General features: G+C 35.3%; 2 protein-coding genes across 2 annotated transcripts in view; both read left to right on the top strand.

Moving 5' to 3' along the window:
* Positions 1 to 2,445: 2,445 nt before the first annotated feature.
* Positions 2,446 to 3,462, top strand: LOC126911582 (uncharacterized). Its single transcript, XM_050699413.1, has one exon. It carries the CDS (start codon positions 2,446 to 2,448, stop codon positions 3,460 to 3,462), a length of 1,017 nt encoding a protein of 338 aa, XP_050555370.1.
* A 12,478-nt stretch (positions 3,463 to 15,940) lies between these two features.
* The window catches only part of LOC118269026 (putative inorganic phosphate cotransporter), a 69,724-nt gene continuing 60,965 nt past the window's right edge, over positions 15,941 to 24,699 (top strand). Inside the window, exon 1 of the mRNA XM_050704027.1 lies at positions 15,941 to 16,325. Within this exon, the coding sequence (XP_050559984.1) occupies positions 16,250 to 16,325 (76 nt within the window). The 5' untranslated portion in view covers positions 15,941 to 16,249. The remainder of the gene's footprint in view (positions 16,326 to 24,699) is intronic.

The raw sequence follows: 24,699 nt of genomic DNA, 5'->3' as shown, positions 1-24,699 counted from the left end.
CCATAAGTGACCGTAGGGAGGTGACTGCTGCATATATTATTATGAGTATAGGATTCTTGGGGCATGCTAGAAGATTCTCCATTTCGGAATTATCAGTAACAAGTAGAATATTTAAGGCGACTATTGAAAAGTCAAAATTAAAAATAATAGAAAAAAAAGTCTATCATCTTCAGTCTTTTTACTATCTACAGACACGAAATTCATCCTATGGAACCCATCATTGCTACATTAATTAAAGACAAACAAATAAAAACTTTCGCATTTCTTTTATTAGTAAGGACATTGCACATTGCGTCCTTGCTTACGTCAAGACAACCGATGTGACGTCACTCGCGCACTCAAACTTCTCGAACCTGTTACTCGCCTTGGTGCTTAATACTTTCTGATTGTAGGACCTAGTGCAATGCTTTGAGGAAAGTTCCAAGGTATAATGCATCACACATTACAACTGGAAAATAAATAAATGGATAGGACCATAAATGTGACGTCATTCACAGATTGGAATCTTTTTGAACCTGTTGTATTACATACTAAGGAGAGTTATGGCTGAAATGAATAACCAATGTCTATACAAAATTGCTGTATTAAGAACAATAGGGATGATGACTTTTTAGTCCGTCAATTAGGTAATGAAAAAATATTGGACACATATTTTTTTGTCATATAAAATAATAATAGAAGTGACGTCACGCGATATTTTAAATCATTATATCTTCCAAAGTATTTGTTTCCGTAAGAAAACGAAGAAGATCATTTACAAGATGGACATCATAATAAAAAAAATGTCATTTATCCAATTATTGATATTACATGTCTCATACAAAATAAATTGATCCAGAAATATTGGATTAAGATCGTTTATTAAACTCAGTGGTAATTCTCTTTTAGTCCATACTTACAACATTCTGGTTGTAACATCCAGCCAGTGCAATGCGAAGGAAAGTTCCATACGCATGACGCGTAATTTCGAAGGCTCTCGAACTTTCTCGAATCTTCTCGAATATTGTGACCAGTTATTTTTTGCAGTAAAATCTTCCACTGCCCTTAATTGCTTCGCTTTATGTGAAATTCAACAAAAGTAAACATTTTTACGTTGGTAGTTCTTGTTTGTTTACATTTATCTACATGTAGAAAGTTGTTTTGTGTTTTTTTAAGGAAATATTTGTATTTTTATATTACATAGTTTAGTTTTCTCCATTCTGATCTGTTTTAGGGTGATTTACCGCCAGACATGTGCTACGTTCCTGTGGATGCGATTGGTTTCCAACAATCACATTCATTGGTGCGCATAGCTTAGCCCTGGTGGAAACGGACTCAGCTATAAGTTATGCTTTTTATATGGAAAGATGCGTGCCTTGTCTGCGGTCATATGGTTTCACAGCTTAGCTATTATTACACCTTCGTAGCATAGCTACATAGCACATTTCTGGTAGAAAAGCACCCTAATAAAGACCCTTGAAGGGTATTTTTTCTTGTTATGCTACACGAGTTCCTAATAAGTAAGGCTACTATGCTAAAAAACCATTAGCTTAGCATTTTCTTTACTATAGTTAGACTGTCATAACTTCATGTCATTTTTATGAGATCTCTCGCTCACACGTATCCAAGTTGTACGGGATAGTCACATTCTTTTGACGTCACAGTTCGTACATTTGTAATAGCCCAACTATAGGATCTATTTCACCGAGGAGACAAAAAGGTTTAATGATTAAATAATTTTTAGATATCTATTACATAATACATAGGTACTTGTGAGTTTCAAAGTAATCATTAGCTTTTTTGATGTATTTATTACTGCAAAAAATGACATAAGCTTTGCGGTCTTCAATCATGTATCTATTATTTGTTTACTATTAATACACACAGCTTGCCAATATGTTGTGGGATTACCAGTTATTAGATTTTTATGAATTTTCCAATACCAAAATAATATCTACTAGGGAAATAATATTTATTAGGGTTAAATTAATTGGGTACTTTTGTAAACAATATTATGGAAAATAGGTATTAAATGTTAATTTCTCGTTAAACCCTAATATCTACAATGTGATAGGGGCGAGACTTCTAACCCGTTAAGGCTGAGTACTACATCTAATTTTATCGTCAAAAAAATAATATGGGGGGTTGAACCCCTAATTGAAAATATTGAAAAATAGTGTAGGAGTGACGTCACGGACGCCGGTAACAGCTGACTTGTTTATGTCACCTCGAGTCGAATAAATAAAACAACAAGTGTTTACATATAAATCTTTATTCGCAAAGTGATTAATAATAGTTAACTCACAGCATATATTGTGGATAGCAGCAGTGTTCTATTGTAATTAAACTTACAACTAATCTTAAATAAATCTCGGTGTCACAGTGCAAAATCTACCCGAATCCAAAAAAAAAAAAAAAAAAGTGAATTTTAGTGATTTAAATAAACTCCATCCGAAATACCTAGATATGGCTAAGTGCGGGGGATGTGGGCAGTTTATTGCTGCATCAGCGAGCGTTCGGTGTAGCAAGTGCGCGGGCTGCTACCACCGCGCCTGTGTGGGTGTTCCGCCGACGGCGACCCCTTCTCCTACATGGTTGTGTCCCGGTTGCAAGGCGACACTGCCTAGGACGGATAATACCGCAACACCGGTTAAAGGTGCGGCAGCAGATTACTCCGACTCACATAGTCTGCCCACCGTCGCTCCCTCCGCTAGTCTGGATCTGGCGCAGGAAATTCGTGCCTTCAGGGAAGAGTTAAGTGGACTCAGGGCGGATATACGCCAGCTGCGGCAGGAGAATGCTGAGTTCCGGGCTGCTAACGAAGGCTATAATGGGCGGATGGGAGCGGTGGAGGGCAGGCTGGACAACATCGAGCAGCGGTTTGAGTCGACGGATGCTGCTTCTTACGACCGCCTCGAGCAGACGATCGCTGATTTAAAGGTACAGCTAAATGAGCGGGATCAGGACCTGTTATTGAATGACGTCATCGTGTCGGGCATTCCGGAGTCGAAGGCCGAGAACCCGGCTCACATAATTAAAGCAGTGTCACTGAAGCTCGGGATCGACCTTGACGATAGGGACATTGTAAACGTCGAGCGCCTGGGCAGGGTACGCCGTAACCTCACCACCAGCTCATCCCAGAACGACATAGCGGAGCGCCCGCGGCCGCGCGCAATCGCGGTGCGCCTATCTCGCCGTGTAGTGCGAGATCAACTACTACACGCGGCACGCGTGCGCCGCGGTCTTACCACTGCGGACCTCAACTTACACGGACAGCCTAAGAGGGTGTACGTGAATGAGCACCTTACTCGCTCTAACGCGAGACTGTTTCATCTGGCTCGTGAGGCTGGGCAGCGCTCGCGCTACAAGTACGTGTGGACAAGAGAGGGACGCATCTACGCGCGGAAGGAGGACGGGGTCTCGGCTGTGCGCATTCGCTCGGACGCCGATATTAAAGAAATTTTTGGGGACGGAAAAGTTTGATTTTTGTGGGTATAAATAAATTTTTCTCTAATGTTTACTATCTCATTTATGCCACAAAGATTTTTTTCTTATGTACCTTGCTACTTGTTTACGGTTTAGTGCTTGTCTCAATGTTACTATTGTTTTGTTATTATGTTTTTCTATATTTTAACTTAGGGATCGCAGCGACGTATGTATCGATTGAGGTTGGTATTCTTTGCAGTGACGGGAGGTTTTTTGGTTTTAGTGCACATGAATCGCGACACAATATTTATGTATTCCTTTACTCCTATTTATACATTTATCCCAATCTTATAGGTAATAGCCTTATTATAATATTAATCCTATTTATATTTAAATACGCATATCACACGGCAATACTATTATATGTTTTGAACTCATTTATCTTTGCTTTATTATCACTTTAATATGACTTGGAAAGAGTTTAAAGTTGGTTTTCTTAACGCCGGGTCGCTGGGTACAAACCATGACGAGTTTATAGCCGCCGTGGAGCGTCATGATGTTGACATTATGGCCGTGAATGAGACATGGCTCAGGGCGGGGGAGGAGGGGCGCGCGCCTTCGGTTCCCGGCTACCGTCTGCGGCATGTCCCGCGTCCGCTGAGCGTGCGCGGTGGCCGCGGCGGCGGCGTCGGATTTTATATTAGATGTGGAATGAATGTGCGGGCGCATTCCCACCCTACCGACCCTGCACATGAATCGGTCGAACAGATGTGGCTCGTGCTGGGTGTAAACGGTACTAAGGTTGCCATTGGTACAGCCTATCGACCACCGTGGTTAGATGTCGACACGTTTCTCGATTCTTTGACCGTGTCTATAAATTCGCTGCCGTTTTGCGACTACACTGTGTTGCTGGGTGCGTCCTCTACCAAAGGTAAACAATCCCTGTGATTTTAAGGATTTGAGACCGATAAGTATTTTACCCTTGATGTCCAAGGTCTTGGAAAGGGTGGTGGGTGAGCAGATGTCCAAATACATCGAGGACAGCGGCGTTCTGCCGGATGTACAGTCTGGTTTTCGGAGGGGGCGTAGTACGGTAACAGCATTGTTGGATGTCACCGACAATATACTGGGCGCGCAGGATGAGGGCATGTGCACTATACTAGTCCTATTGGACTTTTCCAGGGCATTTGACTCAATTAACTTATCCCTTTTAATCTCTAAAATGGCGTACTACGGATTTGACATACCAACAATAAAATGGTTTGATAGCTATCTCAGGAACCGTACCCAACTAGTTGAGATTCGCGATACCGATGGCTCTGTCTTGGCTTCAGAAGTGAAACCTGTGACGAAGGGGGTGCCCCAGGGATCTATATTAGGGCCTACCCTATTCTTATTATATTGTGCTGACATCGTCAAAGTAATAAAAAAGTGCAAGTATCATATTTACGCAGATGACATTCAGATTTACTTGTCCTTTAGGCCTGAGGAGTACGCGAATGCCGTGAATTTTATAAATGAAGACCTGGACAGGATAGTGGACTGGTCAAGCAGTAATTGCCTCATCTTAAATCCGTCTAAAACTAAATTCTTGCTGTTCGGAACAAAAACGCAACTTAACAAGATTCCGTCTAGCAGTGCCGACGTTCTCCTGAGAGGCCAAATCATTGAGCGTGTAAGCGAGGCGCGGAATTTGGGACTACTGATGGATGAAGGTCTTAGGTTCGAGTCCCACATATCTAATTGTGTTAGAAACTGTTTTTATCGTTTGAAGGTACTCTATAGAATGCGGCCGTATCTAAGTGAGGAGTTGCGTGTGCAGTTGGTTGAGTCATTGGTGTTATCCAGACTAAACTACGCGGACGTGGTCATTGGGCCTAGACTGCTTTCACGGACTGAGCGACTGATACAGAGGGTTCAAAATGCTTGCGCACGTTTTTGTTTTAAAATTCCACCAAGGACACACATAACACCTTATCTAAATAAAAACGGTCTCTTAAAGATGAAGTCGCGACGTAAACACCACCTGGCATGTCTCCTCTTTGGTGTGATTAAATATAAGTGTCCGGCGTACCTCTACTCGAAGCTGTCGTGGGTGAATGCTCATCGGCAGCGGGAGGGTAGACGATGTGCGCAGCAGCTGGCCATACCGCAACACAGATCGGCTGCTTTTCGAGGTAGTTTCCGGTATGCAGCGTCCAAGTGTTGGAACAACATACCTCCGCCAATTAGGGACCTGCAAAGCATTTATAGTTTCAGAAGAAAGCTAAAGGTTTTTTTAACAAGCTCACAAATCGACAGTGAATCAATAAATATTGATCTGTCCTTTATTTAAATTGACTTTATTTTATTTTATTTTATTTATTTAGTTTTGTAGGTTCACATGAGTATGACATATTTTTTTATCTTAACTTATTTATAATCTGACATTTTCTTATTATTAAAATCTAAAAATCTAAATACCATGTATGAGTGCTATGTAGCAGCAATGCGGGATACAATAAGTCTGGTAAACTTACCTTCGAGTCCCATGTTGTCTGCGTTAGTTGTTGGTGGGTTGCCGTCCTGTGCCACCCTTGTATTTTCTTGTATTTTCTTACACCTTCCACGCTCGCTCTTCCGCGCACTGTTATCTAGACATGTACCTACATAGTCTAGATAATTTATTCGTTTCCATGGGGTAATGACAAAGCGACCACTTTTACGGGTAGGAGTCAAATGAGTGTCGTGCTGCGGGGTGACCTTACGATCACACACCTACCCACAATATTATGTTTTTCTTTTATTATGTTCTTTTTAATTGTCATCATTTATTTTTATTTATTTATAGATGTATTTCAAAATATATGTATGTATGTTTATTTTAATATTCTCATTTTTATGTTTATTTATTCTGTTAATTTATTTTACTATATTACTTGTGTATTGTTTTGTGCGTTGTCTCCGTCCGTGGGTCACTGCAAGGGGTGCCAACTGAAAATCAGTGCTGGGTACTTTCGGTGCCCAGCTCATACTGAGGTGGCAACCCTTTTGGCTTGGGCACGTTGCCACCTTGTTTTTTTTTTCTTTTATCTGTTGTGTGTTTGTATGTGTTTTTATTTTTTTTTTTTTTCTATATAATTAAGTAGTGCATTTTTTTGTGTTTTTTTTAAATGTATTAATTAATTTTACCATTTTTTTTTCTTCTATTTTGTGTTTGGTTTTGGTGCATCGTGCCCGGTGCCGAATAAATGATTTTTCTTTCTTTCTTTCTTTCTCTTTCTTTCTTAGTGATTTTTTCGGTAAAAATAATTCACAAATGATTTTTTATCTCACCAAAACATTATCAAACATATGAAAAAAGTAATGAATTAGTTAGCCAAGGTTATTAGCTACCGTTTGTCGTTTGTCGTTTTTTGTTTCTACGACGCTGTATGCGTCGTAGAAACAAAAACCTTTGATATCAATAAAAGTAAAAAAAAATATTAAAATAGCCATAATTTTTAGGGGGAGGGGATTCGACCCCTGACTTTTGTCGATAAAATTAGATGTAGAACTCAGCCTTAACTGGTTAGAAGTCTCACCCCTATCACATTGTATAATATAAAAATAAGTCGGTATTTCCTTTCTGACGCTATAACTCCAGAACGCATAAACCGATTTCCATGGTTTTGCATTCGTTGGAAAGGTCTCAGGCTCCGTGAGGTTTATAGCAAAGAAAATTTTGTAGCGAAACGGAGTTCGCCGGATTTGCTAGTTGATTAATATAATTTCGCTTAACTTTGAAATCGACGTCGTATCTATCTTTTTGCTTGAAATTTTCTTTCCAAAATTTTCCTAACATTAAAGAACTATAATTGTCGTCCAGAGAATTACCTATCCAATTCAGTATAGTGGTTCAGGGTTTATAAAAAGAGAAAATAAAGAAAACTAACCGTTTCAAACACCAGAAACACAAAACCTAAACATCGATTAATCCGAAGGGCTGTCATATAACAAACAAATATTTGACATGTCGGTACTTACCTCAATATGAATCAGTTCATCCGTTTCGGAAGTTCAATGCCACAGACAAAGAGATACAGATATTTAAGATTTATTAACATGTCTGTATTTTTAACAGAAGCATTAATAAAAATGTTTGATTCTTCAAAATTGTTGTCTTGTTGTTTGAACAGTCAAGGGACTTCAAAGGTTTGTAACAGTTGTTACAAATACCAACCATTTTGGGTCAGACAAGGAAAAAATTGAGAACCGGAACATTAAATAAATATACAAGGTTAACTTAAAATCTCGGTGAACCCACTCCATTATTTTTTAGTCACAGAGGGACTCTTCTTCATGAGCAGCGTGCGCAGATGCGGCGACGTCGCCCAGTCTACTCGTAATACAGTAGACTGTGCGATGTTGAAGAGTCCCTCTGTGATTTTAAACTAGAGCTTTTCTCCATTAATGTACGTAAACAAACACCGTGATTTTCAGTTAATTTAGCATGTCTCACGATAGTTATTATAAAAATATACAAGGACTAGCTAGATGGACCGATGACATTGTCAGAGTCGCGGAAAACCATTGGATGCAAGTGGCGAGCTGGCGTTCAGCGTGGAGGATGAAGTTCCTACTTCATTCCACGGCTTTGTTCAGCAGTGGACGTCTTCCAGCCGATGATTATGATGATGACGACAAGAAGTTGATAGAAACCGTAATGCATATGATTCTGAAATATATTTAGTGTCCCCAGTTTTAGCAAATCTACTGCATTATGTCTAAATTATCATTCACAATGATAACTAAATCACCATCTCGTAAGATAAAGATTTCTCCTAAGACAAAATAACTTACGTAATTGTGATTATAAAAATCTGCACCAGTGATTCTTGACTATCAGGCTTTTAAGCAAAATATTTGTTTAGTACATGTACCTGACGGACCAATGGCATAAGCAAATATCTGTATCATCGTTATTCATCATTATTTGCTTAGTGTTTTACTGGCTTGTATTTATTTTTGTTGTATTTTGAAGTTCTGGGTGAGCTTAATTCTGTTTTATATGAAATTGAATTTGTGATTCAGTTACTGACAATTTCAATAACCGATCTCAATTCTTTGGTTTAAGATTTGAGATTGAATTTAGCAGTTAGGCGAAAGTTTCTTTTCCTTTTTTTTTCGGTTTTTCGAAAATTTCTCAGTACTAGTTTACGGAGTCTGGGATTGTGTGTGGTATACGTAGATTCACCTTCTATGGCCCATTTGCCTCTATTGCATATGTACTTGTTTTTATTTCTCTGGGGATCAAAAGATGTGACGATATGTTGTGTTTCGAGCCTCTTTTGACAGGCTGATCCTTGCGGATATTATGGGATACATTTCGGAGCCAGACTTTATGATGTTCTTTTATGATTGCTGTTTCATCATCATGACCATCTATATCAATGACCACAGCTGACCAAAGTCTATTCTCACACCGTAGAAGGTTTGAGCTGTTTGAATGCTATTTGCATAATCTAAATTCATTGGTTACACCAAATAAAATAGTTCCGACTTATTTTATAAGTAAATGTAAAGGGTATAATATAAACGTAATAAATAAATGTAATAGGAACACAATAACGTAGTATTTCTCCGTAACTTATATTTGCATTGATAAACAGTTCGTGATTTTATATAAATACATATTCCTGCATTTATAAATTAGGTATTCAGCTAGCATCTTGTTTTTATACTATGGGTAGTATCTAGGTTGCTTAGTTGCTAACTACCCACCTCACCGGGGCTCTAGTTCGAAATGCAGGAGTAGGAACGGGGTGGTTTTTAGTCAGTAAGAGCCTGACACTCCCTCTCGCCTCGCCTAAGGCAGGAGAAGACTTTAGATGATTTACCACCCTCCAAAAAAAGGATGGGCTGAATCGAAACTTTACACCGACACGTGAAATTGAAAAAATAAACTTATGCAGACACTTTTTTGCCTTATTACTTCACTAAATTGCAAAAGTTTGAGTATGGATGTTTGTTACTCTTTCGCTCAAGGCGGGAAAGCATTATATGATTGTCCCCACTTAAAAAAACGAATACCTGGAGTAGTTTCTAAATAAAGGCGGTCGCACCACCCAAGGCACTAGAGTATCTTAATGTCCGTAAGGATTGAGGAGCCACATCAGATTTTTAAAATCTGATTTTACCATTATTTAGCAGCAAGGAAGCTGATTTTGCAGCACGAATTCTAGATTTAGCAGCAAGATATATAACTAGATATATTAATGCAAAAGTGGCTCCTCAATCTAAACGTTTAAATTGAGGAGCCACCTATAACTCGTTAAGTAATAGATGAATATTTTTGAAAATTTTGTATCATTTAGCAGCAATTTTGCATATTACCGTCTACAAATTTCGCTTCTGTGGCGCTAAAATGTAAGAAAATACAATACTTTTAGTATGGCTCCTCTATCTAAATTTAACAGGTGAGTTTCTACTGGATATGAGCGATCAATTATTATATTCGACATAATGATCATTTAGTAGGTGTTGTGTTTGTTTTTGCAGTATAGGAATAAAATAGTAAAACAGAGTAAATTTTGTAGATGAACGCATTTTCTTTGGCTCCTCAATCCTGACGTTCTAATTATATATGTTTGACTGTACCCACCTGAGATGACAACGGAATCTAAAGCCAGAGATACTAGCATTTAGCAGAAATGTCTGCTAAATATATCTGCACAGTTCAGCAATGTATTTAATTTAGATTCTGAAAAAAACAATACTTAACTATTTTCTTGTAAATTCAGCGTGTAGGGTGACCACAGTTTGAGGGTATCTCCAAATTATTATTTCTCTTACCAACCGACAATAATATTTATTTAACAAAGTGTTCATTAGCAGTGAAGTATTCTCGTTTGTATATTCACATAGAAAATAAATACTTAACTTGGATTTCCTATAAATATAAAGTTAATCATCACGTTTGTGTCATCATAGTTGAATTGTGGGGATATTAATATGTGCAATATTGTGCAGTGATTGATAATTAAGTGCAGTACGATATCCTGTTTTCAATGTAAGTACATTTTGTGCCGACTATTGCTATTATTTATATTTATTTATTTAATACGCAGTGTTCGGATTCGAAGTTTACAAATTGAAATAGAAAATATTCCACCAATTATCGAAACTGGGACAGGCCACTATAAATGTCACTATCTTACACCGAAAGATGAGATATTCTGTTACGATGATTACGATTCTAAAATTCGTATAAGCACTGATCAACCTATATTCATTCATTCTATAACTTATAGCCACATTGATTGCTAAATAATTAAATCGTAGGTACAATAGATATAACCAGTTATGAAAATATAAATTTAACAAATTACTTATCTTGGTTTCATTTACGAGTATATGGTCACCCTACACGCTGAATTTACAAGAAAATAGTTAAGTATTGTTTTTTTCAGAATCTAAATTAAATACATTGCTGAACTGTGCAGATATATTTAGCAGACATTTCTGCTAAATGCTAGTATCTCTGGCTTTAGATTCCGTTGTCATCTCAGGTGGGTACAGTCAAACATATATAATTAGAACGTCAGGATTGAGGAGCCAAAGAAAATGCGTTCATCTACAAAATTTACTCTGTTTTACTATTTTATTCCTATACTGCAAAAACAAACACAACACCTACTAAATGATCATTATGTCGAATATAATAATTGATCGCTCATATCCAGTAGAAACTCACCTGTTAAATTTAGATAGAGGAGCCATACTAAAAGTATTGTATTTTCTTACATTTTAGCGCCACAGAAGCGAAATTTGTAGACGGTAATATGCAAAATTGCTGCTAAATGATACAAAATTTTCAAAAATATTCATCTATTACTTAACGAGTTATAGGTGGCTCCTCAATTTAAACGTTTAGATTGAGGAGCCACTTTTGCATTAATATATCTAGTTATATATCTTGCTGCTAAATCTAGAATTCGTGCTGCAAAATCAGCTTCCTTGCTGCTAAATAATGGTAAAATCAGATTTTAAAAATCTGATGTGGCTCCTCAATCCATACGGACATGTATCTTATACTCAAGTAAACAATAGAATATCTTTACTAATGTCAATTAGTGGAAGTTGCGCTATACTTTATCGCCATCTGTGATTACTAAAGTATGACGTCATCTAGCAATCGTAGCATCGTCTTTTTAATTACTGACAAGACGAATAGATTACATTTGCATCTAGATGAGTCATTGGTGTTCCTCATCCCTGTTATACCGTAAAACATGGCAACTTTACCATATTTTCGAACAAAAATCGAAATATATTTTTAACCATAAGACGCATAGAAACCAAAACTATATATTTACAATTGTAGTTTATCTGGCTCACTTTACCGTAATCGTCTTTATATACAAACGCTTACTTTAGCCGTAGTAAAGAAAAAACAACATCGGTAAAGATACCAATTTTTTGGCAACTTTACCTACGCGCCGTATTCATCGTGTATTGCATATTAAAGAGTTGTTGAGGTACAGAGGGCTTCATCTAGGACCTCTTCGTATTATAATGCAAACAATATGAGGAAATCTATAAAGATAACGGCTACACAGACAGTAGGTATAGTTGCCACAGGTTTCAACGTAATTTACATACAAATAATTTGTTACGCTCGGGGTTGTCAAAAGGGAGATTTTTTTTAATGACATGTATATTTAAAAAAAAAAAAAATAAACCTTAAACCTAAAGTAAAAAAAACGCACAAATTTCTAACATAAATATTATTCCTTTTTAAACTAAATTAAGTTCTAAAATTTTAAGTAAGTATATATGTTTAAAATTGTAAAAAAGGGCTACAAAATAATGTTTAATCCTTGACTTTTTAATTTAATGACTTCACTATCTCCATAGCTATTTTTAACATCACTTCCGTATAATTTTTATAGTGTCTAGCTCCGAGTTTTTTGCAGTTTTGTTTCATGGGAGCTAATTTGGCTCTAAAACAAAAGGTATTATTAAATACATTATAACTTATCATCCAGGATATTTACTATTATGCTGTGAAATTTAGGTATTCGAAAATGGTTACATACACACAAACAAGAAAAAAACATTTATTGCCAACCCTAACTGTAGGTAAAGTTGCCACAAAGCAGGCCGTGGCAACTTTACCTAACCTGTGTCAACATTACCGAAGCGATTATTTATCAATAAATTAAAGAAAAAGCAATTGCTGACATTACAACAATAATCCCAACTATATTATACATACAAGATCAAAATTTCACTCACCTGTGACAAATAGTTAAGGCTCTGTGAGCACAATTTAGGAACTACTAACTTTTAGCACATTTTCACGCACTACACTGTGACGGCCATTACTGGCATAATAGCAGTCTTGCGTCTACGCAAAATATAGTAAATATTTCCTTATAATGTCTAAAAAATACTACTATTACAAAACAGAATTCTAGTGGGTAGATTTTTAGATAAATGAGTTTATACCGAATACCTATAGTATGGTAAAGTTGCCAAGGGTCCGGTAAAGTTGCCATAGTTTACCGGTACTAATCTAGTTTTGAGAACATCTTTTTTATATTGATTTGTAAGGTTTGTGTATATCTTTTATTATATAAAAATAAGTTGGGTTTTTCCTTCCTGGCGCTATAACTCCAGAACGCACGAACCGATTTCCATGGTTTTGCATTCGTTGGAAAGGTTTCGGGCTCCATAAGGTTTATAGTGAAGAAAATTCGGAAAACAGGGACAATTATTGGTGGCGAAACGGAGTTCGCCGGGTTTGCTAGTACCTTATGTAAATATAAGCCAATGCAATGAAGAACATTGATTATCATTAAAATATAAATTACTTATGCTGTTGTAGATATTATGTATGTATGTACTACACTCGTACAGATCACGTGCAAGCCTCTCGTGTTGCCTTTTACAGTATTATGTTTTTATCAATTAAACCAACTTAGCGCGTACATTAATCTTTTTTGAGTGGGGAAAAATGTCCCAATGACTTTTCCCGCACTGGGCGAGGCGAGTGGGAGTATCAGAATCTTACTGACTAAAAACCACCACCCCATTCCTACTCCTGCTATTCGAGCTGGAGCCCCCCTTTTTTTGTTGACGGGAGGAAATCTTCAAAAGGCGCCTAGCTTTTTGGGGAAAAATCTAGGGAGTGTGGGATTTTTACCGCACTAAAACCTCCCCGGTGGCCACCATCTGCACCTAAAAGAGGCACCGGGCTCTCTTAGTAGACCAACCCCGGAGCCCCCGTGGGAGCCGGAGCCCCTGCAACCCGCTAGGGGCAGTGCGCAGCTCCGGGTCGGCATCAGCCCTACTGAAGTTTATCTGTGTACAGGGGTAGACTATGGTCTGGAATAACACCTAGGCTACTGTTAATACGCAGTCACAGCCATTGGCAGAAGCCAGTAAGTAAATAAAAAATGCTGTAATGTAGGTCACAAATGACAATTACCACGGTAGTTAATAATTATTATTATTATAGCGTGTTTAACATTCGATGGCATGCTGACATTTTATTATCATGTTCATGTATCAAATCTATAGGAATCTCCACTTTATTGCTTGTTTAATATTTATTTTCGTGAGATAATTTAAATTTAAATATTTAAGTATGTTTACTTGTTTAAGTATTTACAGAAACTTTCCGTTGTGTTTACGTAGTGGTGTTGTGTCGATTCTTGTTAGTTTTTTTTTAATTACATCATTTATTTATTTCCTAAAAAGAGGTGGTTTACCTGTCATGTAATTTTTGAATGTTGGTAACTTGATAAGCAAATTGCAATGTGTATCTGCTGTTTAAAAATCGAATACTAGTTTTTCTCGACATTTCCACTGGACTATGGAGTTCCTCTATATAAGATCAGTTTGTTTTTGCTTTTTTATGCTTTGTAATGGTGGTGGCTTGAAAATTACAGTTTAGTAAAGGATATAACACTCATACACATACTTAATACGTACAAACATACATACAAGATACTTACGCGCGAAAAACCAACCCGGTATAGTCCGGTAAAAAGACTGGAAATCTCAGCGCTGTTGTTAGGTCTCAGTGTAATTGCTAATGTAGAATATTCCAGAATAACGAATCACAGAACCTTCTGTTAAGAGCCATTCTTGTAATTAATTCGGGAAATAAAACATTGTTATATAATATAACATTATTGTAATTTTATTATAACTTTCGTGAGACATACTAAATTAACTATTATGTTATTAGCTTACTCAGTTGCAGCGCGACAATCACCGCATCGTGTGTCGCGGAATGCTGCTCATGAATATGAACCTCTAGAATGGCTTGAAACTAGTCGAGTTACTCGTCAAACAGTTATTTAAGTAAGCCGATTACATAATACATAATTTTTCGTTGTATACACAATATGGAATAAAAAAAGCAAGTTCTTCCGTTATCAGTATGGGTTAATTTCTAACAATAACATGGAAAATGATGTAATATATTAGATTGTAGTAAGCACGTTCCTTGCTACACGTTTAGAAGAATATTATTAAAATGTTATATAATTACATAAATACACAATATTCTGTTATTCCTCGAAAGGGAAATAAAAGTGTTCTTATAGGCTTAGTACGAGCTTGCTTTACGTTTAACGAGATCGAAACGAGACCGCGTTTGACCGCTCTGATTGGATGGCCATTGAACCAACCAATCCCTCCCTCTTCCCAATCTTCCCAGTTCAGGATTGGCCAACAACCACTAAAGCCGGCAACGCTTTTGTAACGCCTCTGGTGTTTTGGGTATCGTGGTGGTATTGCTTACCATCAGGTGATCCGTCAGCTCATTTACCGGCTTATAATATAAAAAGCTCTTTTTTACCTAATTTGTGGATCACACAAAGACGTTCCTAAAGCAAATATAAAAAAAAGAATTAATTATCCTTTGACAATGGCCCTGACAGATTAAAGGTGCACATTCGTCAGTTTTGTTATGTATAGAAGGTACCTTAATACAATACAAGTACGAGATAAATGGATGGATTAATGATAAAAGGCTAATGAATTGGTTACTCTTTTTAATTTCTTAAAGGGATGAATGAAGCGAGCAGAAGACATATTAAATGTCATTAATTCCTTTTGTTACATTCACGTAGTCGACACACCTCGATCCTCTGTACTTTTACTGACAATTTAGTCATCGACAATGCACGTCACCTTATTTTTTAAATGTTTGTTTAATGCAAGCGCGTTCCTATTTATTTCCAAGGCCAATTTGTACTTAAAGGACCTGAGTAAATTAAAACTGTCTATCTTTAGATATTCTTATAAAAAATTAGACTAGAATAGAGTCAAGAACAAACTTATCTAAAATAAAAAGTAGGACATAAAGGTAGTAAGCATTATTTACTTCTGCTTATACCTAAAAGTAAATTAAAACGCCATGTTACAAGTAAAAAGCGAGCAATTAACTAACAATAGATATCTAGTATTTACATAAACGATAATCTTGTCAACTATGTCAATTTCCCAGATCCAAATCTACCTACATATGCGAGCGATCGAGTCAGCTGCGTGCTTGCAAGTCGCGTGCCTTAAAAACAAGGCTAGTCCATCGTACCGTGACAGTCGATACTAACCTTCGCGAGCGAAGTACGCGGCCCGGCTCACCTGTCGAGCATGGCGGTTTGACGCGCGCGTATAAAATAAAAAAAATAATACACATCAACAATAATTCCAAACTTTTTTTTTACCAACATCACAAAAATAATTAAAAAATAAAATAAATAAATAATTTGTATAGACTGTGCAAGTTTAGTGAGCGTAATATAAAGACCGCGTTCTTTATTTAAATTTGTTTTTTTTTCTTAATTTTCCGGCCGCTGCAGTGAACATGGGTTTGAAGTCTGATGATGACAAACGGCCGAGCAAGTTGGCGATCATGGATGATGACGTTTCGGATAAGCCAAGTAAGTGGTTTCATACATTTTTTATTACGTCAAAGTTAGAAATTTAGTGTTTGTGAAATGTTTAATTAAGTCACTGACTTGTTTTGCTAATGACGGTGGGCGTAAAAGTATTTAAAGTAAATTAATTTGTTATATTCAACGAATTATTATAGTGTTAATAATGTTAGGTTTTAGTAACGCTTTTAATTTACGTACAGTTGAGTTGAGTAATGCAATTGCAATAAAAATTCTTTACTATTAATATAATAACGATATTAATATATTTTTTGATAAATAAATCACGTTTATGAATATAAAATGCCATACTCACGAGAACGTATTTATCCTTTCGCTATTTGATTCGATTCTTAATTATCTGTGAATAGATTGATCATTAAAATGAGAAACGATCAAACAACTTTTATATTTATAATGATTTTTATCATTATATTCAAGTGAATAACAATAGGATCCCATTAAGATAAGCGGTGAATAAATAAAACGATAGATATTGCATCTATCACGTACTTAAAAATAAATAACAAAACGATTTGAGTTACGTCTTAAGAGGGAAACAACTATTAAAATAAAATTAATTAGTAGATAAATTAAAATACTTAAGTCGATAGTTTCATTTTGCTTTAAAGGCTTCGTATCGATAATCGATTATTCGATTTGTTGTAAACGATCTATGTTACGATGTTGGCAAGTAAACGCTTAATAATGAAAACTGATGTTAAATGTACGCACAGTTAGAGAAATTACATTAGGATGAGATATAAAACTCACCATTAATAATGGGGATGAATCTCTAACGATCGGACACTTAGGCATTTATTTTATGGCTATTTAGGTACTACTAAGATCATTAGTATTTACCATTTAGTCTAGACTAATAAACAAAACTGTAATGTCTGTTTGTAATATTTAAAAAACCGCCTTTTACTACCTGCATGTGATGAAATATACGATATATACAAATACATACATCAAAATAATATGTTTTTTATAATTTTTGTCTGTTTGTTACGAATTTTCATGGGACGCACCTTTTTCTAAATTTGAATAATACTATGTTGAAAACCGTATCAAAATCGGATGTGTCAAACGCGAGATAATTGCGCACAAACATACATAAGAACCTCCTTTTTTTTGAAGTCGGTTAAAAATAATAGAATGGAGTAATATGACTTAGTTTATGGACAAAAAGAAGAATACAAAGGACTGTAAGAGAAAGAGAGGTCCGTTCTTGCATATAAGAGAGAGGAATGACATTGGAAAGATTTCTTAAAACATATGTGTACATATGTTACTTTTGGCTTCGACGCCGGTTTTGATTCAAATGTCAGGTTTCATATACCTATTATTATGTATTTTATATTTCAACTTTATTATCCCAAAACCAGTTATGAAGCCATAATTTGAGTTTCATGACCATAAAACATGGTTATTTCGAACTTTTTACAATAACGGGTATCGAAAGATTGAAAAGGTATTTTTGTATTCTTCGAATTAACATTCATACAAAGGGAAAATGTGTTCAGTAGCATTATAAAAAAGTATTTTTTATTTTTATTTATTACTAACTGTTGCCCGCGATTTCGTCCGCGTAGAATAATTAGTTCTGACAGAATTTGGGTTAAGTTACTCTTTAGTACATCAGCTACCTGCAAATAAAATCCCGTCAAAATCGGTCCAGCCATTTTAGAGATTATCCGGAACAAACAAAGACAGACAGACAATAATTTAATAAAATGTGATTTGGATATATGTATCGCACGTGTATGATTATGCATGTAGTAAAAAATGGCTATTTGAATAATAAGTACAAAAAGATATTCTAATTTCATTTATTAGTCTAGATTAGATGACCGATCCAAATGGAGGACCTCTGTGAATACTATTTGCCCTATCTAAGGAATATAGGACTTTAAATCAAGTAAAGTAAGACACTAATTGCATTATCTAAGTGCATGGTGGTAGATGGTAATTGATCATTTATTAGCCACGTGTATTGTTGACTTGTTGACGTAAATCGCGCTCAATCTGATGTTTTTCAGAAGTATGTAATCGTGAGAGATATATTTACATAGTATCACAATGGAAATATATGTAGTTTATTAGCTTAAGCCGTCTAATTGACGATGTTTATTAGTCAAAATGATCTAATTTCTGATAATTGTCGTTCAACACTTAATATTGTCAAGTAAATTGCTTAACTTGATCATCGTGTTGATCTTAAATTTTTATTATTTTTTTAATTTCGGATGTCAGATTAACATTAAGATTTGTTTTTTTTAAACGTTGTCCCAAACTAGGATATTTCCCTGTATCGTTGGTGCGTTGACAAACATCATCACTTCTTCACATATACATTAAAGTATTCCAAAAGACAATTCAACAACATCTTAATCGAATCGTAATAATCGTTCTACGATATGATACAAATTACCAAAATAAACTATCGATTGAAGACTAGCTAATATAACTTCCCTTCATACATATGTGATGTTTGGTATTGCTAAGCAACAGAAAGTAGTGTGACCCACAATCTAAGTCCAATTTACATGACCCGATTAGACACTTATTGAGGACTAAGGGGGGCGTTACTAACGGAATAAGGCCATCTGAGTATTGAAAATTTTGGTTTACAACAATATTTCGACTGTAAAATATAGATATATTTAATAATTTTCTACGAAACTAGAGCATCGGTTCTTCGAGACAAATATATTTTTTTAATGGGTCAAGCCCGCCACAACCTCCCATTCCGCTGCAACTCCTGTAAGCCAGGATCTATAATAGATATACCCATGAAAACACCGGAACACTGTAGTCTGGCGCGTCCCAGGGTTATGAATGACTGTCTTCTTGGATCTAAATAATATGCGATGACATCTCTAGTGTTGCAGATGTCCATAATTTATTATACGCTATAGTAACTTCTGTCTGCCAGCCAGTCGTAAGGTCTTTTCCTACATCAGTACTATGAAGTAAATTATTCCATATATTTATTTAAAATACATAATAAAATAATATTTAAAAATAGGAGCCGACCAGTAGCGGGAGCATAGTCCAAGCTACCGGTGGTTAGGACTCCACATACAGAAACTTCCTCACAATGCGTGCTGTTTCCAGAACTACCTTCTGTATCAGGCCCTTGATCCACCCGCCTAACGCCAGCCTATAAACTAAATTATCTATAGCTATGATCCTGTTTCCTCTGCGTCATACTTCAACTACAGGGCAAAGACAATGCCGAATTGAAACAAGACAAAAATTAGAAAATAATTTGTCGTTTGTATGCACGGCCCAAACAATGAATCATAAAACATTATGGCGTGTAGGTTGCGGTTTGGGTTTTCTACGACAAGAAATTGAATAAAACCTCAATATTTATCACCAGTGCTTGAGATTCTGTTAGATTGATAAATCATTGGATTGATATAGGATTTTGACAGATATTCAATAAAACAAATGTCAAAAATCTAATAACTTATCTAGTAGTAAAAAAAGGCTCACAAAAGAAGGACCTAATATTTAAAAAAAAAAACTACATCATCATCAGCTCTTCTTACATGAAGAAGGTTTGAGCATTAATCACCACACTTGCTCAATGCGGGTTGGCGATTTCAAACTTATAACTAGAAATTATAAGCCCAGGTGTCCTCACGATGTTTTCCTTCACCGTTAGTCAGTGGTGTCTAAATAATCTTAAAATCTCATCTATGGGTAGGAAAAATATACTTATAGCTACGTTCGATTTTTAAAACACACAAATATATTTTTTTCTAAAATAAATAAAAAATATACGTTCGATTTTCAAAATGCACAAAAATATTTACTAGAATAAAAACAAAACGTTCGATTTTCAAAACTTCATTACCTAAAATAAAAAAAATATGCAAGCCCGTTCTGTTTGCTGTCGTGAAATTAGACACGTTTCCTTCCTACCCGTTCCACAGGCTATGTCGCATTATTTGTAAACAAAATGTTCATTAATGGTCTTCATAATCGTAATCAATCAATGTAAGTAGAAGTGTGACCGACATCTGTCGTTGTGTACATAATAATATTATGTCAAGTTTATTTTGCTAATGCTTTCTTGATGTTTGTAAATAGTTGGAAACTTTATGCTCGTAAAATCTTTAATTGTCATGGCTACAAATAATATGTATGTATATTATATGCAAGTAGTATATCTAATGTTATTATGTAGGTTAATTATGTTTCCATATTACATATTTAAATATATATTGTACATACTTGTGTAAGTATGTTGCATTTTGCTACTTTTACCTCTTTTTTTGGTTTCTCGTGCACCTACCTTTAGTTTGTCTCTCCATCACCCAAAGGTCTGGCTGGTAGAAAATGTCTTCGGCATAAAGCCCACCTTGTACTTTGCAGCATTGCATGAAGAGCTAAATAAATAATTGGTTTTTACTAAGCAAATAAAACAAAGTTATAGTTGGTATCAATAACAAAAATAGCTATGAATATAAATAAACTTGTCAAACAGACCAAGCGACCTTAATTTGGCGATAAAACGAACAAGCTCAACAATTTTCATAAAGACCGTTGAACTTTGTCGGTCTTAAAATAATATTTTTACTAAAACATAAGCAGGTAAAATCTTTTATTGAGGTTTAGTATTGTTTGTCATGAAATTGTAGCTTATATTTATTTTATTTAGGTACTTACGTACTCTTCAATAAATTGAGGTGTACATTTTATATTGTTTTAAACAAATTGCATTACCAATAAAAGCTGAATTTGTTTATGGGAATCGCTAGCCTCTTAGCTTCTTGACGACAGTTAACGTAATTATTAAAAAAGAGTACATACCCAATTATCACGGTGTTTGAAATGCACAAAATGGCTTCGATAATGTGTACCTACTTAACCTATTTAATTTGAATAAAAATATCTATCTGCAACCTGGATACATATTAATGTATATTTGTATAATAAGGCTACGATATCTACCACGAGAAACGTAGCGAATATTCGAAAATGTTTTAGTTAGTGTTTATTTATAAAAATGTGCGCTAGAAATCGCCATATATTTATTACTTATGTGTGAAATATTTTCTATATACATTTTCTTTTTACAAAATCGTGTTGCATCTACGCACAGGAATGATGAGTCAGCGAAGAATGATTAGGTACTTGCATGTGTAATCTAATAAATTATCATCTAGTGTTAAGCAAGTGATTATGATAATATTGTAACATTGTTTCACTCTAAGGCCATTGCACACACTTGACCGGTTTCCATATCAGTCCGTTACAATAGCTGTTATGAAACAACAATAACAAAACCGTTTTTTATCGATTTTTCTCTTCGCCGTCCGATTACAAAATATCAATTTCGATTTTTTACCGATATATGCACTCGTATTGTAATTTGTAAAGCGTTTATTCAATAAATTTTTAATGTTATGTCAATAAGTAAGTTGCGAAATGTCTCTTTGTTATTATTTTCAATTGATACGTGTGAATGCGTGTCAAGGATTTGAGACGCACATGGTCATGGAAAGCTGATTGATAATGTCTTCTCACGGCACATAGCGAAAGGCTTTAGTATTTATAACAATTTAAATTACGTACTTAAATGCATTAGCGTTTTTATGAGTACCTAGAGAGAGATGTTATGAAGACTTCAATTACCGAGTGGTTTTAATATACTCTAACAATCCACAGATGATTTTTATTTAAAGCAAGTCTTTTTATTTGTAGATGCAATATGGATGTTTACTTCAAACTAGAGCAAGTTGAAATTGTCTAGACTAGACGAGCTGTGCACTTTGTCTAAGTAATAAATTGTGTAGTTTGTCGAGTACTAACTCGAGAGATTTCAACAATGGAAAATAATTTATTTTTTATCGCCTTTAAGTAGGAAAGTAAACTCTTTTAGTGGAAAATATTATTTGGTCTATCGAGAGCCGAAACACATATACATAAGTATAGGTAGTAGGTAGTATGTTGTGGCCATTATAGTAATATTTGTTTGGCAGTACTCGATATCCTTTGACGTCACAAGGCATAAACAAATTAAAAAATTACAGTAATGACAGCTGTCACTTTTAAATAATTGAAAGTATATGTCAAACTTTTGTTACGTTCCCGCGTAAATAAATAAAGTGCAATTAAGGAAGTGACGGTGATATTAGCTCAAGTACTTTATTCAAATCTGTATTTCGAACAGAGGAAAGAGCTGACGGATAATTTGCACCGTTCAATGGTGTGTTGTGTATCATTAGTCATCAGCTAATGTTACAAAAGATCGTTCACATTGTCTAACGGTTCAAGAGAATGTCTTTGTTAGACACACTTTCGCTAAAAACAAAAATATCCTTTTTAATAAAGTAGGTAACCAGTTTTCCAACACACGCTAATAAAATATGAAAATTTGGCTTGCTAACGCCGTCTAGAAAAGAAATACACATTAAGCAATTTACATCTTTCAATCTATGTAAGAACGTAAAGCAAATTAGCCGATAGTAAACCATTTGCGAATCGTTCAAGCGTGAGACGACGTGACTCTAATTATCGGTATTCATTGCTAGTTAAGTCAACAATCGACTAAGTAATCGGATACTTTTCGCAATAATGTGTCCGATTGTTGTCCCTCCCATCTTTCCGTTGCAATAGACCGCATCACTATTGCAAAATTAGAATGTGGAATCGAGTAATCAGTCCGTTCCATTTTCAAATCCACGTCACGTTGGTTGGCCGCCCTTAAGGGTTCGTTTCACAATCTTCGACATCGTAATTGGTTGTGCGTGACACATAGTCGAACCAACCATTAAGATTAGATGAATAAAAACCTTTCTAGAACAATATAACGGCAGGAGTATGTTTCAAACAGGTTTTAGTTCCGATAAGTTTTTATTAGCCGTCTCAATTATATTTTGTTAATAAAAAAAAAACACAATAGGTCATATATATTACTATAATAGAGATATAAATTGGCGAAATAAATTAATAAGAAGCATCATTAAGTAACTTTCCATTGTTATAAGGATGTACCTATATAACTTTAATTATTATTTTCTTTAATGGCAAATTTCTGAAGTAATGGCCAAGGCTAGTAGGTGACATTATGATAATATTAATATTTAATGATAATTGGCATATATTGCAAAACTGGCTTCCAATAGTTCTAATTATTCTTCCAATAAGCCATTGATATAAATCTTGTAATTATACATAAGTACATGTACTTGGGAGTTGGGAGCAATGAAACAGAGCCACTAGCGACATTTTTATTTATTTTAAAGAGCCCTCTATAACTTTAAAGAAATCATGCTGATGTATTAAGGAGAACCTTTGGCTACCTTTATTAGTCACGAAGTCCACACGAACGAAGCCGCGGGCAACAGCTACACACAGTTATAACAATAAACATTGATAGATATATATTTTTCTATCAAAATTGATGTTATATCAAGTCTTTTCTAACATAAGTTTACTAGATACTTATATGAACGCGTATACTAATTACGTAGTATCAATAAGTACCTAATACCTAATCATAAGAAGTTAATAAAATTCAACCAATTATACTTCACGTTTAACTAACAGTCAGACATAAAAATCTTATTTTACAATTTTAAATCTTAGCTAATCTTACATAAGGATTCTTATCCTTAAACACATAGAAATAGAATATGCGTATATTCACCCTTTTCACATAAATGAGATATATATGAAGTTAGTTCCTAAGAAACATCTGAAGCACAAGAATTGCCTCATAAACTGTTACTATCAATCTACAATGTAGTAGACCTATTGTTTTACCAGAATACTCAGTAAATAATGCAAATAACTTACTTAAATCCACCTTGACAATATGATTTCACAAGGAAGTACAATTATATTCGCATTATAGCAAACAAGATGATTTAAAGGAAAAAAAATGTTTATTGTAAATACGACTTTATCGTCTAAGTGATAAGGACGTGATAATTGAGAATACAGTAATGTTTGTACTTATGGTAGGAGTGTGTGACTGATTGTGAGACACAATGTTGTTGCTACTTGTGTATTGTGTAGGTTTATAAGTAGATACATGTGTTTTATTGTGAGTGGTATGTAATTGGTTGTGAAGATTCATAGCCTAGGCGTAGCGGCCCGTTCCAAGTTCGTAGTGTCCCGTACCAATTTCGTAGCGAACCGGCCCATCCTGTAGCCACTTTACTGCTTGTCTACCGAGAGAGTTACCCATATAATTTACATTTCTACTCTATTTGCAGACACGCTAAATTACATTTGGCTAGTACCTCTGATTTCAGAGCGTAGCGTAACGTCCCAGTTTCGTAGCATAGCGAGTCGTCCCGACTTCGTAGCGTGCGTAGCGTTCCGTCCCAATTTCGTAGCGTGTGTAATGATT

Source organism: Spodoptera frugiperda, chromosome 2, assembly GCF_023101765.2.
Source record: "Spodoptera frugiperda isolate SF20-4 chromosome 2, AGI-APGP_CSIRO_Sfru_2.0, whole genome shotgun sequence".
Classification (NCBI taxonomy): domain Eukaryota; kingdom Metazoa; phylum Arthropoda; class Insecta; order Lepidoptera; family Noctuidae; genus Spodoptera; species Spodoptera frugiperda.
The sequence above is the reverse complement of the archived record's forward strand: the minus strand, read 5'-3'. Positions and strand labels throughout refer to the sequence as shown.

Coding starts and splice junctions, on each gene's coding strand:
- LOC126911582 (XM_050699413.1), top strand. CDS start 2,446: ATGGCTAAGTGCGGGGGATGTGGGCAGTTTATTGCTGCATCAGCGAGC.